At 49.6% G+C, this 26291-nt stretch overlaps 1 protein-coding gene across 1 annotated transcript; it reads left to right on the top strand.

The window, feature by feature from the left end:
• The first annotated feature begins 18762 nt into the window (after positions 1–18762).
• Positions 18763–22530, top strand: SELENOW (selenoprotein W). Its single transcript, XM_032614360.1, has 6 exons — positions 18763–18901; positions 20374–20398; positions 20503–20556; positions 20736–20810; positions 20917–21015; positions 22126–22530. The coding sequence occupies exons 1-5, from the start codon at positions 18873–18875 to the stop codon at positions 20995–20997; spliced, it is 264 nt and encodes an 87-aa protein (XP_032470251.1). The 5' UTR covers positions 18763–18872; the 3' UTR covers positions 20998–21015; positions 22126–22530.
• Positions 22531–26291: the final 3761 nt, after the last annotated feature.

The raw sequence follows: 26291 nt of genomic DNA, 5'->3' as shown, positions 1-26291 counted from the left end.
AAATCTGCTTTTATGTATCTTCTCCACTTCACTGGGGCAAACCCTGGGTGGGCTTTGCCAACCTCCATCCACCCTCCTTACAGCAGGGGCTGGAGGCAGCAACTGCATTTCCCAGACGCCCTTGCAGCTGGATTCTAGGTGTAGAACAGGCCCCAGCAGTTAGAGTCCTTCCAGAGACATGGACGGCAGAAGTGACCCCAGGGTCACAGCCAGTACCGGGCGTTCTTGAAGCCCAGAGGTTCCCTGGAAGCAGGTGGGTTCTGTGCAGCCATCCTGGGCATTATCCCTGGGGCCCAGCCTAGAGCCTGCTGCCCCAGACTCCCTTGGTTTTGTAAGCACCTGATTCCCTGTATTAAATCCCTTCCTGTTTAAAACACCTGGAGTGGTTTCTAGTTAGGCTCTGATCCCTGCCCAAGATGCATTGTTTTTACGCTCAGGAAAGTAATTTTTAAAATTCTAAGAGCTTTCCGAGGTCTGCAAGAAACTAAACCATTTCTGTGACGTTTTTGCTGTGTTCATTTGCCATCCAAAGAGATGTTGGCCCAGAGAGGGCAAGGGGCTTACCCAAGACCACACAGTTGCTAAGAGTCAGGGGCCAGGCAGAACTTTGTCCATTCCACTTAGAGAGCCCAGCCTTCCATGAATGAGGCAGGAGCACAGATAGATAGATGGCTGAGGACACCTCCAACCCTTTGTGCTCACCTGCCCTACAAGTTCATGGCGGGGGGAGTGGGGGAATTGACCTATGGTCTAAAATCCTCCTGTGACCCAAACTCTAGAGTGACACATTAAGTCCCCCAGGCCAAAAGCCTGGCAACATCATGGATTCCTCCCTTTCCTTTAATGATAATGTCACTTAAACAATTTATAATTGTTCCATAATTAGAAGGCTGTCTCTGTCGCATGTCCTTGTTCTGGTCCCAGTGTGACAGGCGTTATTGTGCTCCCCCCACCTCATTTTTTCTTTACCATTGAGGAATCTGAAGCACAGACAAGGGAAGTGACTTGTCCAGATTTGAGATTCTACCCGGGTCATGTCCATTCTCCCTTTGAAAGAGCTCTTGCATTTGTCCCCACCCCCACTTACCAACCCAGGTACTAACTCCAAAATACCGAGTCCTCTCCTAGTAATTGACATTTGAGCAGAGACTGGAATAAAACAAGGGAGGCAGCAATGAAGATATGACAGGAAAAATTGTTTCCAGGTGGAGAGAACAGACAGTGCAAAGACCCTGGGGTTGGGAGCCTCAGGAAGGGCAAAGAGACCTGGGCGCCTGCAACCAAGTGAACCAAAGAGAATGTGGGATGTGAGGCCCGTGATGCAACCTGAGACGACATCATGCAGTGCCATTCAGACCATGTGAGGAGAGAGAGTCCCTCTGGCCGTGGTTGGGGAACAGACTGTTGGGGGCAAGAGATGAAGCGAGAAAGCAGCTGCAGTAGTCCAGGTGGGAGATGACGGTGCTGGACTAGGGTGGAATCAGTGGAGGGGAGAAGCAGTCAGATTCTGGATCCATTTTGAAGGTGGAACGCCCAGATTGGCTGAGAGGTTGCACGCCCAGATTGGCTGAGAGACCAAGGATGACACCGAGGATATTCTGGGTGGAACATTTGGATGGAGCGGGATGCTCGATGAGGAGATGGGACATAGATGGTTTGGGGAACACAGGTTCCAGGAAGTAAAGCACTAACCCGTTCCTGGCTGGTGAGGAGAGGCAGAGGGAGACAGAGAATGAGTGAGAACTGAACGGATGGAGGAGGAATAGTAAAAAGCTGGACAACTGAGATGGGGACAACTCAAGTAAAAGGGGGTTTGGGGCAGAGAAATTCGTATTGAATTTTGACCAGATCAAGCCTGAGTTGCCTATCAGGCTTGTAAAACGCAAAGTGGCGGAAGTGGCCGGACCCAGGAGTTCAGAGGCCCGGTCTGGGAGAGACTGGGGCGGTCAGCAAGTGGGTATTGGTGGCATTTGAGGCAGTGGGAGCTAAGTAAACAAAAGCAGGAGGAGAGGAGAGAGGGGGTGGGAGAGGAAGGGAAGGAGGCGTGGAAGCGGGCGGGGATCCGCAAAAGGGACCCAGCAAAAGCGGCCAGAGAAGTGGGAGGGAATCTGGACTGCAGAGGAACCACTCCCACGAGGCTGGACGTGCCCCAGCAGGGAGGAGGGTTGGCCAGGAGGTCGGGTCCGGGATGGATCGCTGAGAACTGTCCTGGGGATCCAGGGCAGAGACGCCCCTGGTGACCATACCTGGAGCGGTCTTGTGGCGCCGCCCGTGGTCCTACGTGAACATTAACGTGCCCCTCTCCCAGAGTGTCGGGTGCGGACCGTCAGATGCAGGATCTCGGAAGTTCTAGACCCTAGCGAGTAGAGATGCTGGAGAGACGGTGGCTGCCAGGGGGGCGCCGAAAGCCCACACCCGGAACCGGCTGGCCTGGAGGTTCCCAGGCGACCCTAACTCCCCCTCACCCTTACTCAAGACCCCGCCAAGGACCACATTGCAGCAGGCGGGATAAAAGCTAGACCCCACCCCCCAGGCGAGGGGCAACGCTTTCTGAATGGGTGGAGCAGATCGGAGGTGGGGGTCGGCAGAGGTCCTCGACGTGGAGAGGTGATGGAAGGGCGAGGGCCAGAGGGACCATAGGAGAGACAGGGATCCTGCCATGAAGGGCGTGTGTAGATCCCGGTGGGGGCGAGGGCAGGAGGGGCCGAGACAGTTACTCAAAGGTTCTTGTCACTTTGCTGTAGGCAAGGCGTGTCAGGCCTCACCTCTGACTACTCCTGTCCTGTACCTTCCCTGTCCTGTACCTTCCCCATTTGCCAGGCAGAGACCTTACCCAGAACCCCTAGGGGCTGGCAGGCATCATTTCAGCCCATCCATCCATCACTGGATCCATCTATCAGTCCATCCATTTCCATCCACTTATCTGTCCATTGGTCCATCCATTTATCCATGCAACCAAACATAAAGAGTGCATGCTGAACGGAGCCCGCGTTTCCGCAGAGCTGGAACTCCCGGCTCGGGGTCTCTTCCCTCCACCGTCAGGGAACTGCCCCGGAGCCCGAGGGGAGGGCGGCCTCACTGAGGCTACCGGCTCCGGAGGGGCCCCGGCGGCCGAAGCCGCGACAGTCCTGCAGACGGCGGGCCGGTTGTTTCAACAAGTAACTTAAAGACAAAATGGAAAAACAAGGAGGTTTGTGCCTGAGATCATGTTGATGTGAAACCAGGGATGGCCACCTTGTGCCAGCCGTGTGGATAAAAGGCTCTAGATGCTGCAGCCAGGAGTCAGTGCTGAGCCTCTGAGGTGGGAGAGCCAACTTCAGGACACTGGTCCACAAGAGACCTCCCAGCTCCACGTAATATCAAACGGCAAAAATCTCCCAGAGATCTCCATCTCAACACCAGCACCCAGCTTCACTCAACGACCAGCAAGCTACAGTGCTGGACACCCTATGCCAAACAACTAGCAAGACAGGAACACAACCCCATCCATTAGCAGAGGGGCTGCCTAAAATCATAATAAGGCCACAGACACCCCAAAACACACCACCAGACGTGGACCTGCCCACCAGAAAGACAAGATCCAGCTTCATCCACCAGAACACAGGCACCAGTCCCCTCCACCAGGAAGCCTACACAACCCACTGAACCAACCTTAGCCACTGGGGACAGACACCAAAAACAACGGGAACTACGAACCTGCAGCCTGCGAAAGGGGACCCCAAACACAGTAAGATAAGCAAAATGAGAAGACAGAAAAACACACAGCAGATGAAGGAGCAAGATAAAAACCCACCAGACCTAACAAATGAAGAGGAAATAGGCAGTCTACCTGAAAAAGAATTCAGATTAATGATAGTAAAGATGATCCAAAATCTTGGAAATAGAATAGACAAAATGCAAGAAACACTTAACAAGGACCTAGAAGAACTAAAGAGGAAACAAGCAACGATGAACAACACAATAAATGAAATTTAAAATCCTCTAGAAGGGATCAATAGCAGAATAACTGAGGCAGAAGAACGGATCAGTGACCTGGAAGATAAAATAGTGGAAATAACTACTGCAGAGCAGAATAAAGAAAAAAGAATGAAAAGAACTGAGGACAGTCTCAGAGACCTCTGGGACAACATTAAACACACCAACATTCGAAGTACAGAGGTCCCAGAAGAAAAGAAAAACAAATGGACTGAGAAAATATTTGAAGAGATTATAGTTGAAAACTTCCCTAATATGGGAAAGGAAATAGTTAATCAAGTCCAGGAAGCACAGAGAGTCCCATACAGGATAAATCCAAGGAGAAACACGCCAAGACACATATTAATCAAACTATCAAAAATTAAATACAAAGAAAACATATTAAAAGCACCAAGGGAAAAACAACACACAAGGGAATCCCCATAAGGTTAACACCTGATCTTTCAGCAGAAACTCTGCAAGCCAGAAGGGAGTGGCAGGACATATTTAAAGTGATGAAGGAGAAAAACCTACAACCAAGATTACTCTACCCAGCAAGGATCTCATTCAGATTTGATGGAGAAATTAAAACCTTTACAGACAAGCAAAAGCTGAGAGAGTTCAGCACCACCAAACCAGCTTTACAACAAATGCTAAAGGACTTTCTCTAGGCAAGAAACACAAGAGAAGGGAAAGACCTAACAATAACAAACCCAAAACAATTAAGAAAATGGGAATAGGAACATACATATTGATAATTACCTTAAATGTAAATGAATTAAATGCTCCCACCAAAAGACACAGACTGGCTGAATGGATACAAAAACAAGACCCATATAATGCTGTCTACAAGAGACCCACTTCAGACGTAGAGACACGTACAGACTGAAAGTGAGGGGATGGAAAAAGATATTCCATGCAAATGGAAACCAAAAGAAAGCTGGAGTAGCAATTCTCATATCAGACAAAATAGACTTTAAAATAAAGACTATTAGAAGAGACAAAGAAGGACACTACATAATGATCAAGGGATCAATCCAAGAAGAAGATATAACAATTGTAAATATTTATGCACCCAACATAGGAGCACCTCGATACATAAGGCAAATACTAACAGCCATAAAAGGGGAGATCGACAGTAACACATTCATAGTAGGGGACTGCAACACCCCACTTTCACCAATGGACAGATCATCCAAAATGAAAATAAATAAGGAAACACAAGCTTTAAATGATACTTTAAACAAGATGGACTTAATTGATATTTATAGGACATTCCATCCAAAAAAAATAGAATACACATTTTTCTCAAGTGCTCATGGAACATTCTCCAGGATAGATCATATCTTGGGTCACAAATCAAGCCTTGGTAAATTTAATAAAATTGAGATTGTATCAAGTATCTTTTACGACCACAACGCTATGAGACTAGATATCAATTACAGGAAAAGATCTGTAAAAAATACAAACACATGGAGGCTAAACAATACACTACTTAATAACAAAGTGATCACTGAAGAAATCAAAGAGGAAATCAAAAACTACCTAGAAACAAATAACAATGGAGACACGACGACCCAAAAACTATGGGATGCAGCAAAAGCAGTTCTAAGAGGGAAGTTTATAGCAATACAATCCTACCTTAAGAAACAGGAAACATCTCGAATAAACAACCTAACTATGCACCCAAAGCAATTAGAGAAAGAAGAACAAAAAAACCCCAAAGTTAGCAGAAGGAAAGAAATCGTAAAGATCAGATCAGAAATAAATGAAAAAGAAATGAAGGAAACGATAGCAAAGATCAATAAAACTAAAAGCTGGTTCTTTGAGAAGATAAACAAAATTGATAAACCATTAGCCAGACTCATCAAGAAAAAAGGGGGAAAAAAAAAGAAAAAAAGGGAGAAGTCTCAAATCAATAGAATTAGAAATGAAAAAGGAGAAGTAACAACTGACACTGCAGAAATACAAAAGATCATGAGAGATTACTACAAACAACTCTATGCCAATAAAATGGACAACCTGGAAGAAATGGACAAATTCTTAGAAATGCACAACCTGCCAAGACTGAATCAGGAAGAAATAGAAAATGTGAACAGACCAATCACAAGCACTGAAATTGAAACTGTGATTAAAAATCTTCCAACAAACAAAAGCCCAGGACCAGATGGCTTCACAGGCGAATTCTATCAAACATTTAGAGAAGAGCTAACACCTATCCTTCTCAAACTCTTCCAAAATATAGCAGAGGGAGGAACACTCCCAAACTCATTCTACGAGGCCACCATCACCCTGATACCAAAACCAGACAAGGATGTCACAAAGAAAGAAAACTACAGGCCAATATCACTGATGAACATAGATGCAAAAATCCTCAACAAAATACTAGCAAACAGAATCCAACAGCACATTAAAAGGATCATACACCATGATCAAGTGGGGTTTATTCCAGGAATGCAAGGATTCTTCAATATATGCAAATCAATCAACGTGATACACCATATTAACAAATTTAAGGAGAAAAACCATATGATCATCTCAATAGATGCAGAGAAAGCTTTCAACACCCATTTATGATAAAAATCCTGCAGAAAGTAGGCATAGAGGGAACTTTCCTCAACATAATAAAGGCCATATATGATAAACCCACAGCCAACATCATCCTCAATGGTGAAAAACTGAAAGCATTTCTACGGAACAAGACAAGGTTGCCCACTCTCACCACTCTTATTCAACATAGTTTTGGAAGTTTTAGCCACAGCAGTCAGAGAAGAAAAGGAAATAAAAGGAATCCAAATCGGAAAAGAAGAAGTAAAGCTGTCACTGTTTGCAGATGACATGATACTATACATAGAGAATCCTAAAGGTGCTACCAGAAAACTACTAGAGCTAATCAATGAATTTGGTAAAGTAGCAGGATACAAAATTAATGCACAGAAATTTCTGGCATTCCTATACACTAATGATGAAAAATCTGAAAGTGAAATCAAGAAAACACTCCCATTTACCATTGCAACAAAAAGAATAAAATATCTAGGAATAAACCTACCTAAGGAGACAAAAGACCTGTATGCAGAAAATTATAAGATACTGATGAAAGAAATTAAAGATGATACAGATAGATGGAGAGATATACCATGTTCTTGGATTGGAAGAATCAACATTGTGAAAGTGATTCTACTACCCAGAGCAATCTACAGATTCAACGCAATCCCTATCAAACTACCACTGGCATTTTTCACAGAACTAGAACAGAAAATTTCACAATTTGTATGGAAACACAAAAGACCCCGAATAGCCAAAGCAATCTTAAGAACGAAAAACGGAGCTGGAGGAATCAGGCTCCCTGACTTCAGACTTTACTACAAAGCTACAGTAATCAAGACAGTATGGTACTGGCACAAAAACAGAAAGATAGATCAATGGAACAGGATAGAAAGCCCAGAGATAAACCCACGCACATATGGTCACCTTATCTTTGATAAAGGAGGCAGGAATGTACAGTGGAGAAAGGACAGCCTCTTCAATAAGTGGTGCTGGGAAAACTGGACAGGTACATGTAAAAGTATAAGATTAGATCACTCCCTAACACCATACACAAAAATAAGTTCAAAATGGATTAAAGACCTAAGTGTAAGGCCAGAAACTATCAAACTCTTAGAGGAAAACATAGGCAGAACACTCTATGACATAAATCACAGCAAGATCCTTTTTGACCCACCTCCCAGAGAAATGGAAATAAAACCAAACATAAACAAATGGGACCTAATGAAACTTCAAACCTTTTGCACAGCAAAGGAAACCATAAACAAGACCAAAAGACAACCCTCAGAATGGGAGAAAATACTGCAAATGAAGCAACTGACAAAATTAATCTCCAAAATTTACAAGCAGCTCATGCAGCTCAATAACAAAAAAACAAACAACCCAATCCAAAAATGGGCAGAAGACCTAAATAGACATTTCTCCAAAGAAGATATACAGACGGCCAACAAACACATGAAAGAATGCTCAACATCATTAATCATTAGAGAAATGCAAATCAAAACTACAATGAGATATCATCTCACACCAGTCAGAATGGCCATCATCAAAAAATCTAGAAACAATAAATGCTGGAGAGGGTGTGGAGAAAAGGGAACACTCTTGCACTGCTGGTGGGAATGTGAATTGGTACAGCCACTATGGAGAACAGTATCAAGACAGTATGGTACTGGCACAAAAACAGAAAGGGCCTCCAGGATCCAGGGAAGCCCTGAGCTGTAACTTTAATATTTGTGCACTATACTGTGTTAAAAAGGTAATTTAAAAAAAAGAGGATGGGGCTTTCCTGGTGGCGCAGTGGTTGAGAGTCCGCCTGCCGATGCAGGGGACGCGGGTTCGTGCCCCGGTCCAGGAAGATCCCACATGCCGCGGAGCGGCTGCGCCCGTGAGCCATGGCCGCTGAGCCTGCGCGTCCGGAGCCTGTGCTCCGCAACGGGAGAGGCCACGGCAGTGAGAGGCCCGCGTACCGCAAAAAAAAAGAGGATGGTCAGGGAAGGCCTCGCCTAGGAGGTGACATTTGAATAAACACTCCTGTCACCAGCACCAAGGAAAGTTCCGAGGCTTCTGCAGGTACCGTATTCCTCAGTGTAGCCCGCACCAAAATACTTGCCCTAGTTCCTTTGGGTACCATATTCACCAGAATATGTCACACAAGATTCCTGCCTCCTACCGTTTGCACCTGTGTCGGTGGCTCAGTATGCCCCATGTGAATGACAGAGGCCTGATGAAAACTCGGTGGGACTTTGGACAAATCTGCCTCCAGTGGAAGAAGAGCCTATAAGCACCTACTTTACAACATTTAAAATTGGAAATATGCCCTTTCCCTTTAAGGATGTAAATTGGCTTCTGATCAGCCAAGGTCCAGTCTGCAAGGAAGTGAACCCCCTGCCCCCACTCTCCCCCCTCCAACTTGCCTGAATTCTAAGCGCCTGGTACTCGCCTAGAAAGAGATAAGAATTATCACAGGGAGAGTCAGATAAGAATTCTCCTGGTGTTAACAAATGACCTAGTTTGCATTCCTGTTTCACAGATATTAAAAAAATAATAAATTTATTTATTATTTTTGGCTGTGTTGGGTCTTTGTTGCTGCGCGCGGGCTTTCTCTAGTTGCAGTGAGAGGGGGCTACTCTTCGTTGCGGTGCACGGGCTTCTCATTGCGGTGGCTTCTCTTGTTGCAGAGCACGGGCTCTAGAGCGCACGGGCTTCAGTAGATGCGGCGCGTGGGCTCAGTAGTTGTGGCTTGTGGGCTCTAGAGAGGCAGGCTCAGTAGTTGTGGCTCACGGGCTTAGTTGCCACGCGTCATGTGGGATCTTCCCGGACCAGGGCTCGAACCCGTGTCCCCTTCATTGGCAGGCGGATTCTTACATTTTTTATACCATTCAATTTTATCCATTAATATAAGAGACTCTCTAATAAGCTTACTAAATATTTTCTTAAAGATACGTTTATCGGGCTTCCCTGGTGGCGCAGTGATTGAGAGTCTGCCTGCTAATGCAGGGGACATGGGTTCGTGCCCCGGTCCAGGAAGATCCCACATGCCGCGGAGCGGCTGGGCCCGTGAGCCATGGCTGCTGAGCCTGTGCGTCTGGAGAGACCACAGCAGTAAGAGGCCTGCGTACCGCAAAAAAAAAAAAAAAAAAAAAAGATACGTTTATCTGACAAGTATTTACTAAGTGCTTGCCACGTGCCACTCACCACTTTAGATGCTGGACACATACCAGGAGGGAAGAAAAAACAGAAAAACACGGAGTGCACATTCTAGGCGGAGGAGACGGCTAACAGCTTAAAAAAAAAAACTAAAGTAAGATACATAGAATGTCAAGGGCGTAAGTGCCATGAGAAAAGGGGGGTACAGAGGGCTGGAGGAGGTGTTGCAATTTTAAAGAGGGTGTCAGGGAAGAAATGACATTTGAGCAAAGATCTGAAGGAATTAAGGAAAGAGCCCTGTGACTGTCTGAAGGAAAAGTGTTCTAGTCAGTGGGAACAGTAAATGCAAAAGTCTCTGAGGTAGGGACTTCCCTGGTGGGCCTGTTGTTAAGAATCCGCCTTCCAGTGTTGGGGAACTAAGACCCCACATGCCGTGGGGCAACTAAGCCTGCGTGCAGCAACTACTGAGCCTGCGCGCTCTGGATCCCATGCACCACAACTACAGAGAAGCTCACGCGCTGCAACAAAGATCCTGCGTGCCTCCACTAAGACCCAACGCAGCTAAATAAATAAAAAGATAAAACAAAACCCAGAATCTCTGAGGTGGATACATGCTAAAATGCAGACGAACCTCGAAAAAGTTATGCTAAGTCAGACACAGAAGACCATGGAGGGACTTCCCTGGAGGTCCAGTGGTTAAGACTTCGCCTTCCAGTGAAAGGGTGAAGGTTCATTCCCTGGTCAAGGAGCTATATGATCCCACATGCCTGCCGGCAAAAAAAAAAAAAAAAAAAAAAAAAAAGCATAAAGCAGAAACAATATTGTAATAAATTCAATAAAGACTTTAAAAATGGTCCACATCAAAAAAAAAAAAATCACGTATTGTATGATTCCATTTACACGAAATGTCCAGAACAGGCAAATCCATAGAGACAGAAGGTAAATTAGTGGTTTCCCGTGGCTGGGGGGAGGGGGGGAGTGGGGAGTGACTGCTTAATGGATACAGGCCTCCTTTTGGGGTGATGAAAATGTCTTGGAACTAGATAGAGGTGCCGGTTGCGCAACACTGTGACTGTACCAAATGCTTCAAATGTTAAGTGTTAGATTAGGTGTATTTTACCACAATTAAAACACACACAACTCCCATCTCCCATCGCCACCATTTCCTATAAGAAGTGACCACAAGACCATTTTTTAAAAATACAGGATGTACTCTGTGAATGTACCAAATGCCACTGAATCGTACATTCTAAGATGGTTAATTTTATGTGATGTGAATTTAACCTCAATTTTTAAAAAAGGAAAAAACTCCACAAAACCCCAAAAACCACTGAAGAGGCGTGTCAGTTTTGTTCCGGGAAGAGCAAGGAGGCCAGAGTAGTTGGAGCGTAGTGAGGAGGGCATAAGATCAGAGAGGTAAAGAGGGGGTCAGAAAGAACATCTGGGCCTGTGGTCCACAGTGACTTTGGGTGATGAAGCCGGGAGTGAGCAGACGCTGGTGGGGACCGGCGCCCCCTGGCGGCCGCATAGGGAACAGACTGTGAGGGAAAGTAGGGCAGGGTAGGAGCTCCCTGAGTCCTTCCCGGAGGTGGTAGGGTCTCCAACACCGCCCGCAGGTGGAGGTGCAGAGGGGTGGGTACATCCGGGATACATTGTGAAAGTAAATCCACCATCACTGACTGATCTACAAAGAAAGAAGCCAATGGACTCCAAGGGTTTTTTTTGCCTGGTCTGGAGTTGCCATTTCGAGATGGGGAAGACCGGAGAAGGAGGGGCCCAGAGGTGGGGTGGGCGAATCAGGACCTCAGGTTGCTGGTGCCCGTTAGACGCCCAATTGTCGGTGGCAAGTAGGCAGTTGGATGTAAAAACCTGGCATTCAGGAGTGGAAGTATGCATTTGGAATTTGCATTAATTATATCCCAAATCCATGAAAAAATGCCCATTCTCTCCGTACCTAGTGCAGTAGAGTAGAAATTTCATAAAGCGATTCCTGGCAGCCCCCTCAAGCCCACACACAATGGGACAGCGAACAACGTGGCGTGGTTTGTGTTTTAGACTTTTTCTTTTGCGTACCCTCCTCCCTCTGGGTCTGACCAGGGTTACCAGTTGTGTCAGGGTCCCCAAACCAGCCCCGTGTTCAGGGATTTGCTAGAAGGTCCTAGAGGAGTCTGTATAGAGTTGATGGATTGATTTCTTTTGGCCGCGCCATGCGGTTTGCGGGATCTCAGTTCCCCGACAGGGATTGAACCCGGGCCACAGCAGAGAAAGCCGGGAATCCTAACTGCTAGGCCACCAGGGAACTCCCTAGAGTTGATTTATTATAGTGACATAGTAGGACACGCAGCAGATCATAATGGGAGAGTCTGGAGAAATCCGCGTGCAAGATTCCTTATGTTCACTCCCTCCCACGAGGGCTCACCCTGAGCACGTTTCCCCAGCAATGAAAATGCGGCAATGTGTATGCAACGTTTCTGCACAGAGAAGCCCATTAGAGGGACTTCCCTGGTGGCACAGTGGATAGCACTCTGCGCTCCCAATGCAGGGGGCCCAGGTTCTGTCCCTGGTTGGGGAACTAGATCCCACATGCATGCCGCAACTAAGAGTTCGCATGCCACAACGAAGGAGCCCATGTGCCGCAACTAAGACTCGGTGCAACTAAATAAATATTAAAAAAAAAAGAGAAGAAGTCCATTAGAGACTCAGGACCCAAGCGTTTTGGGGAGGCTATTCACGTAGGTACCCTCTACCCAGCATGTACCCAAATTCCAGACTTCCAGAAAGCAAGCAGACATCAGCAACATAAACCATGTTGTTTCATACAGTCTAGGCAGACTGAGCATTCTTATCTTTAGGAAAGTTTCATATCCGTGGAGGAAAATGTTTATCAGCCAATTTCCCCAATGCTAGGCGAGGGCCAACCTTGCATGCAGACTTTTCTAAGGCTAGCAGACCCAAGACTGCTATAGTAACTGCTTCTGACACTCTAGCTCCCTCACCCCCTTGATGCCTGCAGCTTGAATCTTTCTCTCTCCAAGAGGCCAAGTGACAGTGATGGATTTGAACAAGATGAGAAGCCAGATAAGAAAAAAAAAAAAAGCATAAGCTCTAAAAGAAGATATAAAACCCTTCAACTTCTCTAAGAAAATAGAGGAAGAAATTTTAGTGACACCCAAAATCATGAAGTATAATTAAAGGAAAAAATACACTGAACTTATCAAAATGAAAGTCTTGCTCTTCAGAAGACACTGTTGCAGAAAGGAAAAGGCAAGGCACAGACTGGGAAAACATTTGCAAAACAGATATCTGACAAAAGACATATCTAGAATATATAAAGAGCTCTTACAATGTAATAAGAAGAAGACAACTCAATAAAAAATGGGCGAAAGATCTGAGGAAATAGACACTTCATCAGAGAAGACATAGGACTGGGAAATAAGGGCATGAAAAGACTTCATTAGGGCTTCCCTGGTGGCGCAGTGGTTGAGAGCCCGCCTGCCGAGGCAGGGGACACGGGTTCGTGCCCCGGTCCGGGAGGATCCCACATGCCGCGGAGCGGCTGGGCCCGTGAGCCATGGCCGCTGAGCCTGCGCGTCCGGAGCCTGTGCTCCGCAACGGGAGAGGCCACGGCAGTGAGAGGCCCGCGTACCGCCAAAAAAAAAAATTAATTAAAATAAATTAAAAAAAAGACTGATTCTCCCAAGTGCTGGCGAGGATGAGGATGGAGCAACTGGAACTCTGGCGCCCCTGCTGGTGGGAATATGAACTGTTACAACCGCTGTGGACAACAGTTCGGCAGTTTCTTGAAAAGTTAACCATACACCCACCCTCTGATCCAGGGCTTCTACACCTAGGTACCTACAAGACAGAGGAAAGCAGGTGGCCGTGCAAAGACGTATGTGCATGAAGGTACAGAGCAGCTTTGTGAAAAGCTGAGGCAGCCCCCCAGGCAGGACCAAGCCCTGAAGTTCACGGGGCTCCCGGGACGGGTCTCCTGGCAGGCGCTGCTCTAATTGCTAAAACCTCAGGCCTTGGGACGGGCTCGGGGCTCGGGGCAGCCAGCACCTCATGGGGAGGGCGAGGCTCAGCAAGGGGTGCACTTGCCAAGGCCACCCAGCCAGGTCTGGCTCTTGGGACCTGCAGGTCCCACGTCAGAAGCCCCAGCGAAGGCAGAGTGTGGGGAGGAGCGAGGGGGTAACCCCAGACGGCGAGCGGCACCCTGAGGTCACTGTCCTGCCCCTCACGTCCCCGATGGAGGGCTTCCCCCAACCCCCGCCTGGGCTCACGGTACCTCGGCTCCCATCGCCGCCCCTGGCCTCCTGCTCCTGCGTGTGCAGTACCTCGGGGCTGTTGGCGAAGATGCAGGTGGGGTGCAGCACGGCGCCCTGCTTGGTCTCGGTGTGGAAGATCTGGAGAAGCCGAAGGCGGGCGCTGGGTAACAGAGGCCCTCAGACTTGCTCTTCCCGCTGCCAGGTTCCCTCCTCCTCATCTCAACTCCGAAGGCTCCTCCTCCAGGAAGCCCTCCCTGACCTCCTCCCAGGCTGGTCAGATGCCCCCTTTGGATGCCTCCAAACTTAGCCCCGCCCGCTCTGGGTCTTCTCCGTCTGGGGACAACATATATCAGGGTCTCGGTGAATGTTTGTTGAATGAACGAATGAAAGAATGAATAGTACTAAACAGTTTGGACCTGTCTAGAGGGCACTGGGGGGCCCACAGAGAGGAGTGACAAGGTCAGGTCAGTGCTTCAGGACACGCTCCAGGCTCCCTCTCAGGCGGGGGCCTCTGCACGTGCTGGTCCCATGAATGGTGGAGTCAGGGTCCTCCCCAGACAGGCCCGGTCTGCGGAGGGCTCAGTGGTCGTCCCTGGGGTGGGGGTGGGGCGCACAAGGAGGAGCCAACAGCCTCAGGGAGGCCCTAGCCCCGTGTAGAACGACAGTCAGATGGGGTGCCCCGCCGCTAGCCTTACCTGCATCAAGGTGTTGAAGACATTGAAAGCGTGATGGGGTTCCAGGTCACTCTCCAGGGCCACCAGATTAGACAGAGTCTCGGGCAGCGTCTTCCCTGGGGCAGGGGTGGGGCAGAGGCTGGACCTGCTGGCTTCTCGGAAGTCCAGGCCTCCTTCACCCCTTGGAGCTTTCAGGGTCCCTGACAACTCCCCATCCCACCTGGCCCACCCCACCTGCCCACCCCCCTTTTCTCCGTCTTGCCGACAGGAAGGTGGTTCAGAGCACAGGCTCCACAGCCAGACAGAGGGGTCATAACCATGCTCTGTGCCTGGTGTGACCTCCTCCAAGTAACTCAGTTTGCCCATCTGTAAAATGGGATAACACATTTCCTGCCATTTAGGCCCGAAGGAGGCTTTTGTTTCATCGTGTGTTTAATAACAGAGCTGCCTTCCCTGATCTATTTACACAACTCCCCAGCCCCGCACTCCCTGCCATCCTTCCTGGCTTTATTTTTCTTCCCAGCACTCACTATGCTGTAAATAAATAGGAATCCTTATTTATTTATGATTTCCCGTGTCCGTCTCCCTGACCGTGACATGAGCCCCAGGAGGCAGGGACCATGTCTGTTTGCTGCGTGTGCCCGAGCCTGGGCGTGGGCCACTGTGAGGCTGTGAGTGGGAGTCTGCCTGTGCTGTGTGATTGGGCTGCAGTGTCTCTGCCTGGGTGTGTCCCTGGGGTGGTGTGGGGCTGTGCAATGGTGTTCATGCCCAGATGCATCCAAGTGAGAGTCTGTCTGGGTTATTGGTAGGTTAATGTTGTGTGTGTGTGTCCGTGGGCATTACTGATCATGTCTCTGTGTGCAGCTGTGCGGTTGTGTATCAATGTCCGTGGCCAAATTCAGCAGTGTGTGCTCTGTATACAATTGTGTGTCCCAGTGAGTGGGATCTCTGGGTGAGCTGTTGTGTCTCTGTCCGGATACATGTGTGTTGTGTTATTGTCCAGGGTACAGTTGTGTGTTCTACCACGTGGCCGGGTAGAGGCGGCAGCCATAGCGCGTGAGTTGTGCATTTGGAGGTGTAGTTGTTGTGACCCTGGCTGGGTAGGGGCTGGGCTGTTGTATAGGGAGAGCCTGGTGTGTTTTTGTGTCATTGTGTAGCAGAATAGAGGTTTGTGCTGTTGCGTTGTGTCTCTGGCTGGGCTGTGGTTTGTCTGGATGTGCAATTGTATAGCCAGGTAAGGGGGAGAGCTGTGTGTTACCATTTGTGTGTGTGTGTGTGAGAGAGAGAGTGAGCAAGGGATGCATTCCCAACCCCAGAAGCATGACTACTGCCTCCAGCCTCCTCCACTCCTGGGCAACAGAGACCTCTTTGTTCTCAGTGGCAGAAGGGGGGCGTCTCTCACTCTTCAGTCAACAAAACAGCCTCTGAGCATCTGCCCTGTGCCCAGCCACTTGCTGGGTGTGCTGAGAAAACGTCAGACCTGGGACAACCAGAGTGGTTGGGGCAGTGATGGGGGAGCCCCACGCGGACCCTGGCCAGCCTGCGGGGTTTGGGTGGCCTTCCTTGAGGACAGCATTGTTAGAAGATAATTTTGGGGAAAAAAAGGGAAAATCATGACTCATACAGATCTAAAAGCGAAAACATGTTAAAGATTTCACTTAACACAGGTGTTATGACTGGTTCAAAGGAAAATCAACAAACAGACGCATTTATAGATCAGGAGTATTTAAACAAAAATGCAAATAGAGGCAAAACATTTGGGGGGGTCTTACGGTCTGAATGTTTGCGTTCCCCTGAAGATGATGGTATTAGGAGGTGGGGCCTTTGGGAGGTGCTCAGGTCATGAGAGCGGAGCTCTCGTGAATGAGGTTAGTGCCCTTATAAAAGAGACTCCAGAGACATCCCCTGCCTCTTCCATCAGGTGAGGACACAGCGAGAAGGTGGCAGCTATGAACCAGGAAGAAGGCCCTCACTCAACCATGCTGGCATCTTGATCTTGGACTTTGAAGCCTCCAGAGCTGGGAGCAATACATTTCCATTGTGTATAAGCTATAAACTGTAGTATTTTGTTATGGCAGCCCAAACAGACTAAGGGAGAGAGGGTTGTCCCTCCACCAGACAGAATTCATTTGCACGCCTGTACAGAAGAATTATTTTGTAATGTCACTTATCAACAATTTATGGAGTTGCAAAACAGAACCCCACAGAATCAGATAACTCTGAATGGCTTGTTACAGGCTGAATTATGTCCCACCAGGATTCACACGTGAAGTCCTAGCCCCAGTACCTCATAACGTGACCTTATTTGGAAACAAGGTTGTTACAGATGCAATTACTTAAGATGAGGTCATACTGGCCTAGGGTGGGCCCTAATCTAAAATGACTGGGTCCTGGCAATTCCCTGGTGGTAAGACTCCGCACTTCCACTGCAGGGGGCATGGGTTCGATCCCTGGTCAGGGAACTAAGATCCCATATGCGACGTGGCATGGCCAATAAATAAAGATAAAATAAGAAAATAAAGTAAATAGGGAAATTTGGACACAGACATGCACACAGGGAGAGTGCCACGTGGAGTTGAAGGCAGATATTGGGTGGTGCTCTTAGGAGCCAAGGAACACCAAAGGTTGCCAGCGAAACACCAGAAGCTAGGTTCTCACAGACTTTAGAGGGAACCAACCCTGCTGACACCTTGATCTCTGCCTCCTGGCCTCTAGAACCGTGAAATAAATTTCTGGGGTTTAAGCCACTCAGTTTGTGGTGTTTTGTGATGACAGCCCTAGCAAACTAATACAGATGTAATATGGAGAAGGTATAGTTTATCACGACACAAAATTTTCCCTACGATATGTTGGAGCTGATTTCTGGAGGATGAACAGGGTCAGGCAGTAGGAGAGGGCAGAAAGAGCATGGGTGAAGTCCCAGAGGCAGGTGATTGGGTGAGGTCCCCGATTCCACGTGGCTAAGGCACTAAGAGAGGGGCAAGAAGGGAACAATGGGACCAGTCAGGGGAAGAGCATGCTAAGGCTTGAGGTTCTTTTGCTTCTTTTCTTGGCCAAGCCGGGCAGCTTGCGAGATTTCAGTTCCCCCACCAGGGACTGAACCCCGGCCACAGTAGTGAAAGCCCGGAATCCTAACCACTAGGCCACCAGGGAACTCCCAAGGCTTGGGTTTTTGTTCTGAGGACCCTGGAAGCCTGAAAAAGACCTCTATTTATGGGACACTGACTAGCCCAGCCACATGTTATCTGCTCTACATCAGAGGCTCATTGTATCTTCCCAAGGCCACTGAGATCAGAGGACACACAGCCAGCAAAAGAGGTGGGGTGGAACTTGAACCATGTCTGCCAAGTGCCCCGAGACGTCAGGGTCACAGCAGGTGAGAACCAGCAGATCAAAGACAGAAGCTGCGGTGGGAAGACCTCGGGCAGAGCTAAGAGCAGGGACTTTGTCTATTTTTTCACTGCTGTATCTTCAGAACCTATGACTGCAGGTAGGTACCCAGTACATATTTGTTAGATGGGTAAATATTCTCTGAAGGCGATTATACCCATCTTCCGGAGGAGGAAACTGAGGCTCAGAGAAAGGCATCGCGCCCTAAGCCTTTAACTCAGCTGCCAGCTTCCAGCTTCCAGCACTCTCTTGCCACAGAGAGGACTGGAAGGCGCAAAAGGGGGGGTTGCCAAGCTGATCAGGGCGCCCGGGTGCGGATGCCAGGCTTTAATAAGGCAGCGGGGGCCCTGGAGCGCTCACTGGAAACCCCAGCTTCAGGAGCTGCCCTGAGTACCCCAAATCCTTTCGGACTCAGCCCTCTCGTCCTCGCTGCCGCCCTCGGCCTCCCCCCGGCCCCGCCCGCGGCCCCGCCCCCCAGGTCCTCGCTGCAAAACCACCTCCTTCGCTTGTACTTCCGTTTCCTCCTAGTAGCAGTCGGCCCTGAACCCCCGCCCCGCGAGGCCATACCATTCCAGGCCGGAGGGGGAGATCCGGGAGAGGGCGCCCAAAGGCTTCTCCCGGGACTCCCTCTGCCGGTATGCTCCCTGGCCTCACAGGGCGAGAGGAGGGAGATTTGCGTCGGGGCCCTCAGGGTGGTGGTGGGCCGTAGAGCCCCCTTCGTCCCCGCTGTGGGGCCTTTCTCCCCTCATCCCCCCCCGCGGCGTTGGTCCGCTCTGTGGAACGCCCAGTACCAGGCCTCTCTGCGCATGCTCCGCCTCGGGGCTCCCACCTCGCCTTTTCTCGCCGGAGTGCTGATCGGGTGTTCGGACTGTAGCGGATTCTCCGGTCCGGAATCATGGCTATTCCCGTTCGAGTCGTTTATTGGTGAGCACGAGGGCCGGAGGTCCCCTCTTCGAATCCCGCCCGGGCCCCGCCCTGTCCTAGCGGAGCTGGGCGCTGGGGACGTCGGGGGCAGGACCCATGGGGATCCTTCCACTGGGAAAAGGATTCCGTAGGGGTGGGAAACAGAGGGCGCTGATTTCTCTGCCCTCCCCGCCCCCAGTTTGTAACATTCTAGATGTCTCAGGTCACAAAAGGTAGAACTGCGACACGTGTGTGTTGTTTTAACCCCCCCGGTTCCGGGACTCAGTGTGGGGAGCAGGTGGGGGTCAGTGTGTAATGGGAGAGGAGGTTCCGTCAGCGCCTCGGTTTCCCCTCCCCCAGTACCTGGAACAGTCGTGGGGTGGGGCCGGCCAGAGTCGAGAAGGTTCGAGAAGTTTCCGGCGTGCGTTTGGCAAGGACTTGAATGCCTACAGTGGATGCCTTTCGCTACTAACCCTAGTCTTTTTCTGACCTCGCTTTTCCCGTCTGTAGAGGGAGTGATCTTAACGTTACCGCGGAGGGAATACTGTGTGTTGGGTGTTAAACATTTGATCTGATTGTTCCGTTCAGAGTGAAAAAGTGCCAGGTCGGCAGGGAATGTTCTGTCCTGTAGACTGCTTGATCGCCCTGGCCCCTAGGACCGTGCTGGCATGCACAGGCATGCTGGCCTGTAGGCGCTGAATAAATACATGTTAAGTGAATTTCCTCTCCCGGAAACCCCTTGAGTGGGGGTGGGGGAGGGTGTGTGTCTAGCTCCATTTTACAGGTGAGGAAACTGAGGCTGGGAGTGGGGCAGTGGCAGGGCGGTAGCTCGAGGTTCAGGCTGCAGATCACAGATTACCCGAATCTGGGTCCACTGGCTGTCATGTCTGTGAGATGTCCAGAGGGGGTTATGAAAGGCTCAGATCTGTCACAGCATTAGTGGTGTCCCTGGCCGCTCGGTCACGCAGTGGGGGTGAAGTGAAATTTTGAGGCCCGGGGTGGGGTGGGGGGGCCTGTGCACCAGACTCCAGTTCCAAAATAGCCTCCCGTGGGGGGTTGGGGAGGCGTTTAAATTTCATCCTCGGGCCTGGCAGGGCCTTGGGGATCCAGGAATAATGGTTTCCCTTGGACGGGCGGGGGTGGAGCTGTTATTTCAGCAGTTGTCCTAACCCAGTTCTCTCCATTGCCTCCGCCTCTGCTCGGCCTCATGCTGTGACCTCTCTTTGTCACCCCTTGTTTGAATTTCCTCACGTGGGTGGCTCTCTCCTTCCTGTGCCCCTGCCTCCCCATCTGTGTGCTGCCCCCCAACACTCGGGTGTGTCTCTCCTCTCTCTTGAGGGTGTCTGTGCCTCGCTTGGTTTTGTCATCTGTGTCCCTCTTCATCCCTTCCTGCCCCCCCCCATTTCCCTCCATCTCTGCTCCTGCCTCTCCCTGGATACCCACCGTCTCCCTCTCTCTCCCGGGACCCACTCTCTTGGACACTCTCCCACCAGTGGCGCTTGAGGCTACAAGTCCAAGGTAAGCAGAGTGGTCCCAAGAGGCACCCCTGGAAGATGGGGGAGGGGGGCTAGCTGGCGTGGCTCCTGTGGACCCCTGTTGTGACCTCCCACCCCCTTTTGCAGTATCTTCAGCTTAAGAAGAAGTTAGAAGATGAGTTTCCTGGACACCTGGACATCGTGGGTCCTGGGGATGGGGAAGGAGTCAAACATGGGTCATGTCCGTCCTTCAGCCCTGGATGGCAGTGGGGGTGGTGTGGGTCAGCCCCACCCTTCGCCCCCATTCTCCATTCCTTGGGCAACGGCGGGTGTCCCCAAGAGGGCATCTCAGCCCTGCCAACACCTCTCCCTCTCCCCAGTGCGGCGAGGGGACGCCCCAGGTCACCGGTTTCTTTGAAGTGTTGGTAGCGGGGAAGTTGGTTCACTCCAAGAAGGTATGTCTGTCTGTCCATTCTGCCCCATTTGGGGCTAGTGGGGTTTTGGGACTGGGGTTGGCATCTTGGTCCCAGCTCATCCCTCGCCTCTTCCTCCCTTCTCCAGGGAGGCGATGGCTACGTGGACACGGAGAGCAAGTTTCTGAAGCTGGTGGCTGCCATCAAAGCCGCTTTGGCTCAGGCCTAATGGGCCCTGAGGGCAGAGGTGAGGGGGACCCGGCGCCTAGACGACAGTTGACGACTCCTGTTCCTAACGTGCTCCAGACCCAAGCACTAGTGTCCAGCCCAATACCAGAACAAGTAGCGGTTTCCATGTGGTTCTCTGGACCATACAACTGCTTTTCAGCACTTTCTGAGCCTGCTTTTCAATTTTCAAGCCTGTACGTTCTAGATGAAACCCAAACCCAACCTGTCCTGGAACTGGGCCCTGGTTACTAACCTAGGCCATAACCAAGCTCTGGCTCCTGGCTTTTGAGAGCCTAGAAGCACTTTCTGCCCCCCTCTAGGCTTGAGTGCCCGTTCCCACCCCACGGTGTGCTAGCACTGAGTGTCCTGTGCCAGGATACTGTGGACCCAGGTACCTGCCCCCAGCATGCTTTGCACCAGGAGCCTGGTTCTCAAACGCTTTGAACTCAAGTTCCATTTCTTATCGTCCTCACTAGAGCAGAGCGAGGTTGCTTTCAGTGGGAATTTGGACCCGCAAATTTGAATTAAAGCAGTACAAAAATATGAATGTCTTGCCTCCTGTGCAGGTCTGAAAAGAAGTGAGTCTCCCCAGATTAAAAAAAGAAAATCAAGAATTTCATAATTCCAAAGCTGCATGAGCTGGCGATGTGTGGGCTGTTGCTGTGGGGGGGGGGGGTGGGGGGTGGAGGGGGGGTGCCACCTTTGTGGGGTTTGAACTCCTAAAGACAAACGGCGCATCCCTTGCATAAACACACCATTTGCCGCCTCCAGACTGTCAGTAACTCAAGGCATTTGCTTAAATCAGCACAGGGTTTGCTTGGATTCCAGAGGAGTCCACCAATGGGTGATTTCATCTAAAATAAGCAAAAATGGGACTTATGTAAGAAAAGAAAGGGGGAAGAATGATTCTTGTTCGCATGGTTTTTGAGGGCAGTTTCAGGAGTCTCGAGACCACCGTCAAGCTCAGCGATTCTCTTGAAGGACTCACAGAGCTCAGCAGAGCTGTTTTACTCATGGTTGCAGTTTATTACAGGGAAAGCTTAGAGATTAAAGTCAGTGAAGTGACTCCCTTTAATCTGGCCTCTCTCCCTGTAGTCTGAAGCCCCCTCTCCCCCTTCTCTCTGTGCAGTCCAGTGACCTTGGCCCAGCCCCTCTCGGCAGACGCTTCATGACAGGAAGGACTGAAATGTCTCGTGGACGCCTGGTCCTTCCCTGATGTTCTCACGGCTGCCGGCTGGGGTAGAGATGGACACCCCTGCTCTTTGCCTGCGTGTGTGGGAGTGTGCGTGTGTCCCCAGGAGTCTAACTTTGCACGCTGGTCCTGCTTCTTTCTCCCCCCCCCCCCCCCCCCCCCCGTCCCTCATCTCCGTGCACCCCGCCATGTCTTCCTTCTACCCTCTGGTGTTTGGGACGGTCCTGCTCCAGGCTTCCTTTTCAAGGGGAAGCTGAGAGCGGATGAGGATGGGTGAGTCTCACATTTCAGCAGTGATTGCAACGGTTCACAGCTCAATAAATGTTGATGAAGTTAACAAAACGTGCCTGTGTCTGCGTGTGTCCATTTTACCCTGGAACCTCCTCCCCCTGGTCTCCAGTCCAGGAAATGAGTGATTTGATATGTACAGAACTGTAACTAACTTCAGGGTTGACCTTTCAGTGGTCCCCAGAGCCAAGGTTACGGTGGTCTCTGGATGCCACCTGGAGTTGCGTGTAACCATCACTGGTGTGAGTCCTCCAGGGTGAAGTGGGTCCCCGGTTGCTGTGTTCAGGAGAAAGCTGGCAGTGATTGGAAGAAAGGTGCTGGGTGGTGTCATAGATTGTGTTCTGGGGCCCTGTATTTATCCCCTCCTCGCGTGTATGCCTTACCCCCTTTACCGTCCTCACACTAGAGATGAGCTGTGCGTCCTTGCCTCCTAACTTTGGGTTTGATCACATGACTTGCTTTGGCCAATGGAATGAGGCAGAAGTAACGGGGGTCAGGTCTGAGCCTGGGTCTCAAGATGCCTTGTTCTGCCAGTGTTGAGAACACTGGGAAGTGCCTGGAGGTCTCACGGGCCCACTTCCTAGTATTTCACGTGACAAGACTAAGCGTTAGGGGCGACCGGCCAGTTTTGCACAAACCACAGTTAGTTCATGTTTTAAAAACTCCGTCTCGACGTTATCCCAGCTGGTTACAGTTACGGAGCCTGAAGATGTGTGCGAGTCGCTGAGGTTTTAAAAACTACCTTTAGGATCCATTTTGTAAAGGGTACGTCCTGGCGGGTATTAATAAGTAAAGGTTTCAAAATTTAAAATAGGTTCTTTCAGAAGTCCTTTCACTGAGGGCCATTATATCTTACATGCATCTGCGTATCCTGAAAAGTTGATTCAAAGCATTAGGACATACGAACAAAATTTAGTCTGTATAGAATCCACTAGAATATTTATAAAAGGTGCCCCAAACAGGAGGGTGGTATTTTTGTTCTGACGGCTCTCACCTTCATCGTGGGCTGACACATCGGGAGCTCTAACAGTTCTCCTACAAAAACTCTGGAAAATACTGTAGCAAATGAACCATGCCTGGTTACGCCTCCGTTCACCCTCTCTGAGCCAGGCCGTTGGGTGGCCTGGGTGAGGTGAGGAGATGCACTAGACACTACAAAGAATCACCTGGAAGCAAAAGTCCCATCTCGAAGCTTTCTAAGTTGGAGATGTCTAAGAAACCACAGCTGGAAGAGACCAGTGATTGGGCAAAAGATAGGATAAGTGTCTGAAAATTAGAAAAAATCACAGCCTCAGAAATAACTTTTTCCTTTAAAAATAGCTTTACCGAGACATTACATACCATGCAATTTACCCATTTAAAGTGTACAGTGTTCTTGAGTATTTTCACGGATATTTGCAACCGTCACCACAGTCAACTTCAGAACATTTCATTACCTCAGAGAGAAACCCCCGCATGCTTTAGCACCCCTCCAATCCCCAGCCCCGAGCGACCACCAATCTACTTTCTGTTTCTATAGATTTCCCTGTTAAAATGGATCCATACAATATGTGGTCTTATGTGTCCGGCTTCTTTCACTCGGCATAATGTTTTCAAGGTTCATCCATGTCATGGTGACGTAGTTGGCATCAGAACTTCGTTCCTTTTTATGGCTGAATAATATTCCACTAAATGGATAGACCACATTTTGTTTTTTATCATTTCATCAGTTGATGGGCATTTAGGTTGTTTCTACTTTTTAGCTACCATGAATAGTGCCTTTATGAACGTTCGTGTACAAGTTTTTGTTTGAACACCCGTTTTCAGTTCCTTTGGGCATACGCCTAGGAGTGGAACAGCTGGGTCAACAGCAATGATTTTTTTTTATAACCTTCCTGGCAGAAGGTCACATGAAGACCGTTAGATTCCCTCAGAATTGAGGAACTCTTAATGCTTTTGATGGTCATGAAGTCCACACTTACCTCAAATATAATACAATTCTAACCCGATGAACTCTCAAACCTTGAGCCGCTCGTTCTGCGAGGACAGAAATTGTTTCTCCCCTAAGACAAATGCTGATGACCCATGAGACTGTGCCTGTACTCCATGGGTCCATTCCCAGTGACACCTGGGAAAACTCCCATGACAACCAAAAATAATAGCGACGAGAAACAAAGACCCCACACGTCTTCATTTCTAATGATTCTGACAGGTCTCGTAGTAAAACAGTTCTTTGGAGGTTTAGATCTAAACCGGGTAGGCGGAGACAGACCGCAGAGAGAGGCTGGTGAGCAGCTAAGCCTCGATGGAGCTTGATCTTAACCCCGCTGGAGTCTGCATGGTGTTATCTTCAGCTCTCCATTTGGTTTAGCCAAGTCACATTATGCCACCATTTGATAATTTAAATGACAGGGCTTCCCTGGGGGCGCAGTTGTTGAGAGTCTGCCTGCCGAGGCGGGGGACACGGCTTCGTGCCCCGGTCCGGGAGGATCCCACGTGCCGCGGAGCGGCTGGGCCCGTGAGCCATGGCCGCTGAACCTGCGCGTCCGGAGCCTGTGCTCCGCAACGGGAGAGGCCACAACAGTGAGAGGCCCGCGTACCACAAAAAAAAAAAAAAAAAAGGAAGTAGATGACATAAGGCTCTCAAATCCTTTGTTTAAGCAAGAAATCTGGTGGGTCAGGCTAGGCTGGGTTATGCTTCAGTGGAAATACACAAAACCAAACCCAAATCTCAATGGATTAATGCAACACATGCAAAGGCTTCTCCAGGGCAACTGTCCTCCCTGCACCCATTCAGTGGCCTAGAGAAGTACTGTCCAATAGAACTTTCTGTGGTGATGGAATTTTCCTGTATCTGCTCTAACACCATGGCCACTGGGCACATGCTACATAGTGCTTTCGAGAGCTGGAAAGGTGGTGGATGTGACTGAGGCACTGAATTTTCATTTTACTTTATTTAAACACATTCAAATTCATGGCAACTGTGGCTAGTGGCTATCTTATTGGATAGTGCAGATCTAGACAGATGGACACTGTTCTCCTGTTGCTGCACCTGGACCCACAGCATCCTTAGTCCGCGTGGCTGGAAAAGAGCACAAAGAGACACGTGCTAGCTCTTAAAGACATCAGCCGGGAAGTGACGCCGGTCACCTCTAGTTGCAGCCCATTGGCCAGAACAGTCACACAGCCCTGCCTACCTGTAGAACGTGCCTGGGGACTGTAGTCAGGAAGAGGAAGAGAGCTGGAAAAAATGGTAAGCGCTAAAAGTATCTACCACAGTCCTTTTATTTTAATTTTACCTTATGCATGGAGGAGAAAGAGAAAATGCTATGATCCCGTTTTGGCTTAACAGTTTTGGCTAAGACAATTCACATCTTCAAGAAAAGGAGGGGACTTCCCTAGTGGCGCAGTGGTTAAGAATCTGCCTGCCAATGCCGGGGAAACGGGTTCGAGCCCGGGTCCGGGAAGATCCCACACGCCGCGGAGCAACTAAGCCCGTGCACCACGACTACTGAGCCTGCGCTCTAGAGCCCTCGAGCCACAACTACTGAGCCCACGTGCCACAACTACTGAAGCCCGCGTGTCTAGAGCCCATGCTCAGCAACAAAAGAAGCCACCGCAATGAGAAGCCCTCGCACCGCAACGAAGAGTAGACCCCGCTCGCCGCAACTAGAGAAAGCCCGCGCGCGGCAGCGAAGACCCAACGCAGCCAAAAATTAAATAAGAAAAAATTCAGCAAGCGCATCCCTGGAAGCCTGAAGCGGGAGAAACAGTGATTTCTTTTCCGACAGCGACACCGTGTGACCAATTCGGAGAACTGCACCTTCCTCACACCA

Source organism: Phocoena sinus, chromosome 19, assembly GCF_008692025.1.
Source record: "Phocoena sinus isolate mPhoSin1 chromosome 19, mPhoSin1.pri, whole genome shotgun sequence".
Lineage (NCBI taxonomy): Eukaryota > Metazoa > Chordata > Mammalia > Artiodactyla > Phocoenidae > Phocoena > Phocoena sinus.
This window is presented reverse-complemented; position numbering and strand designations above follow the sequence as displayed.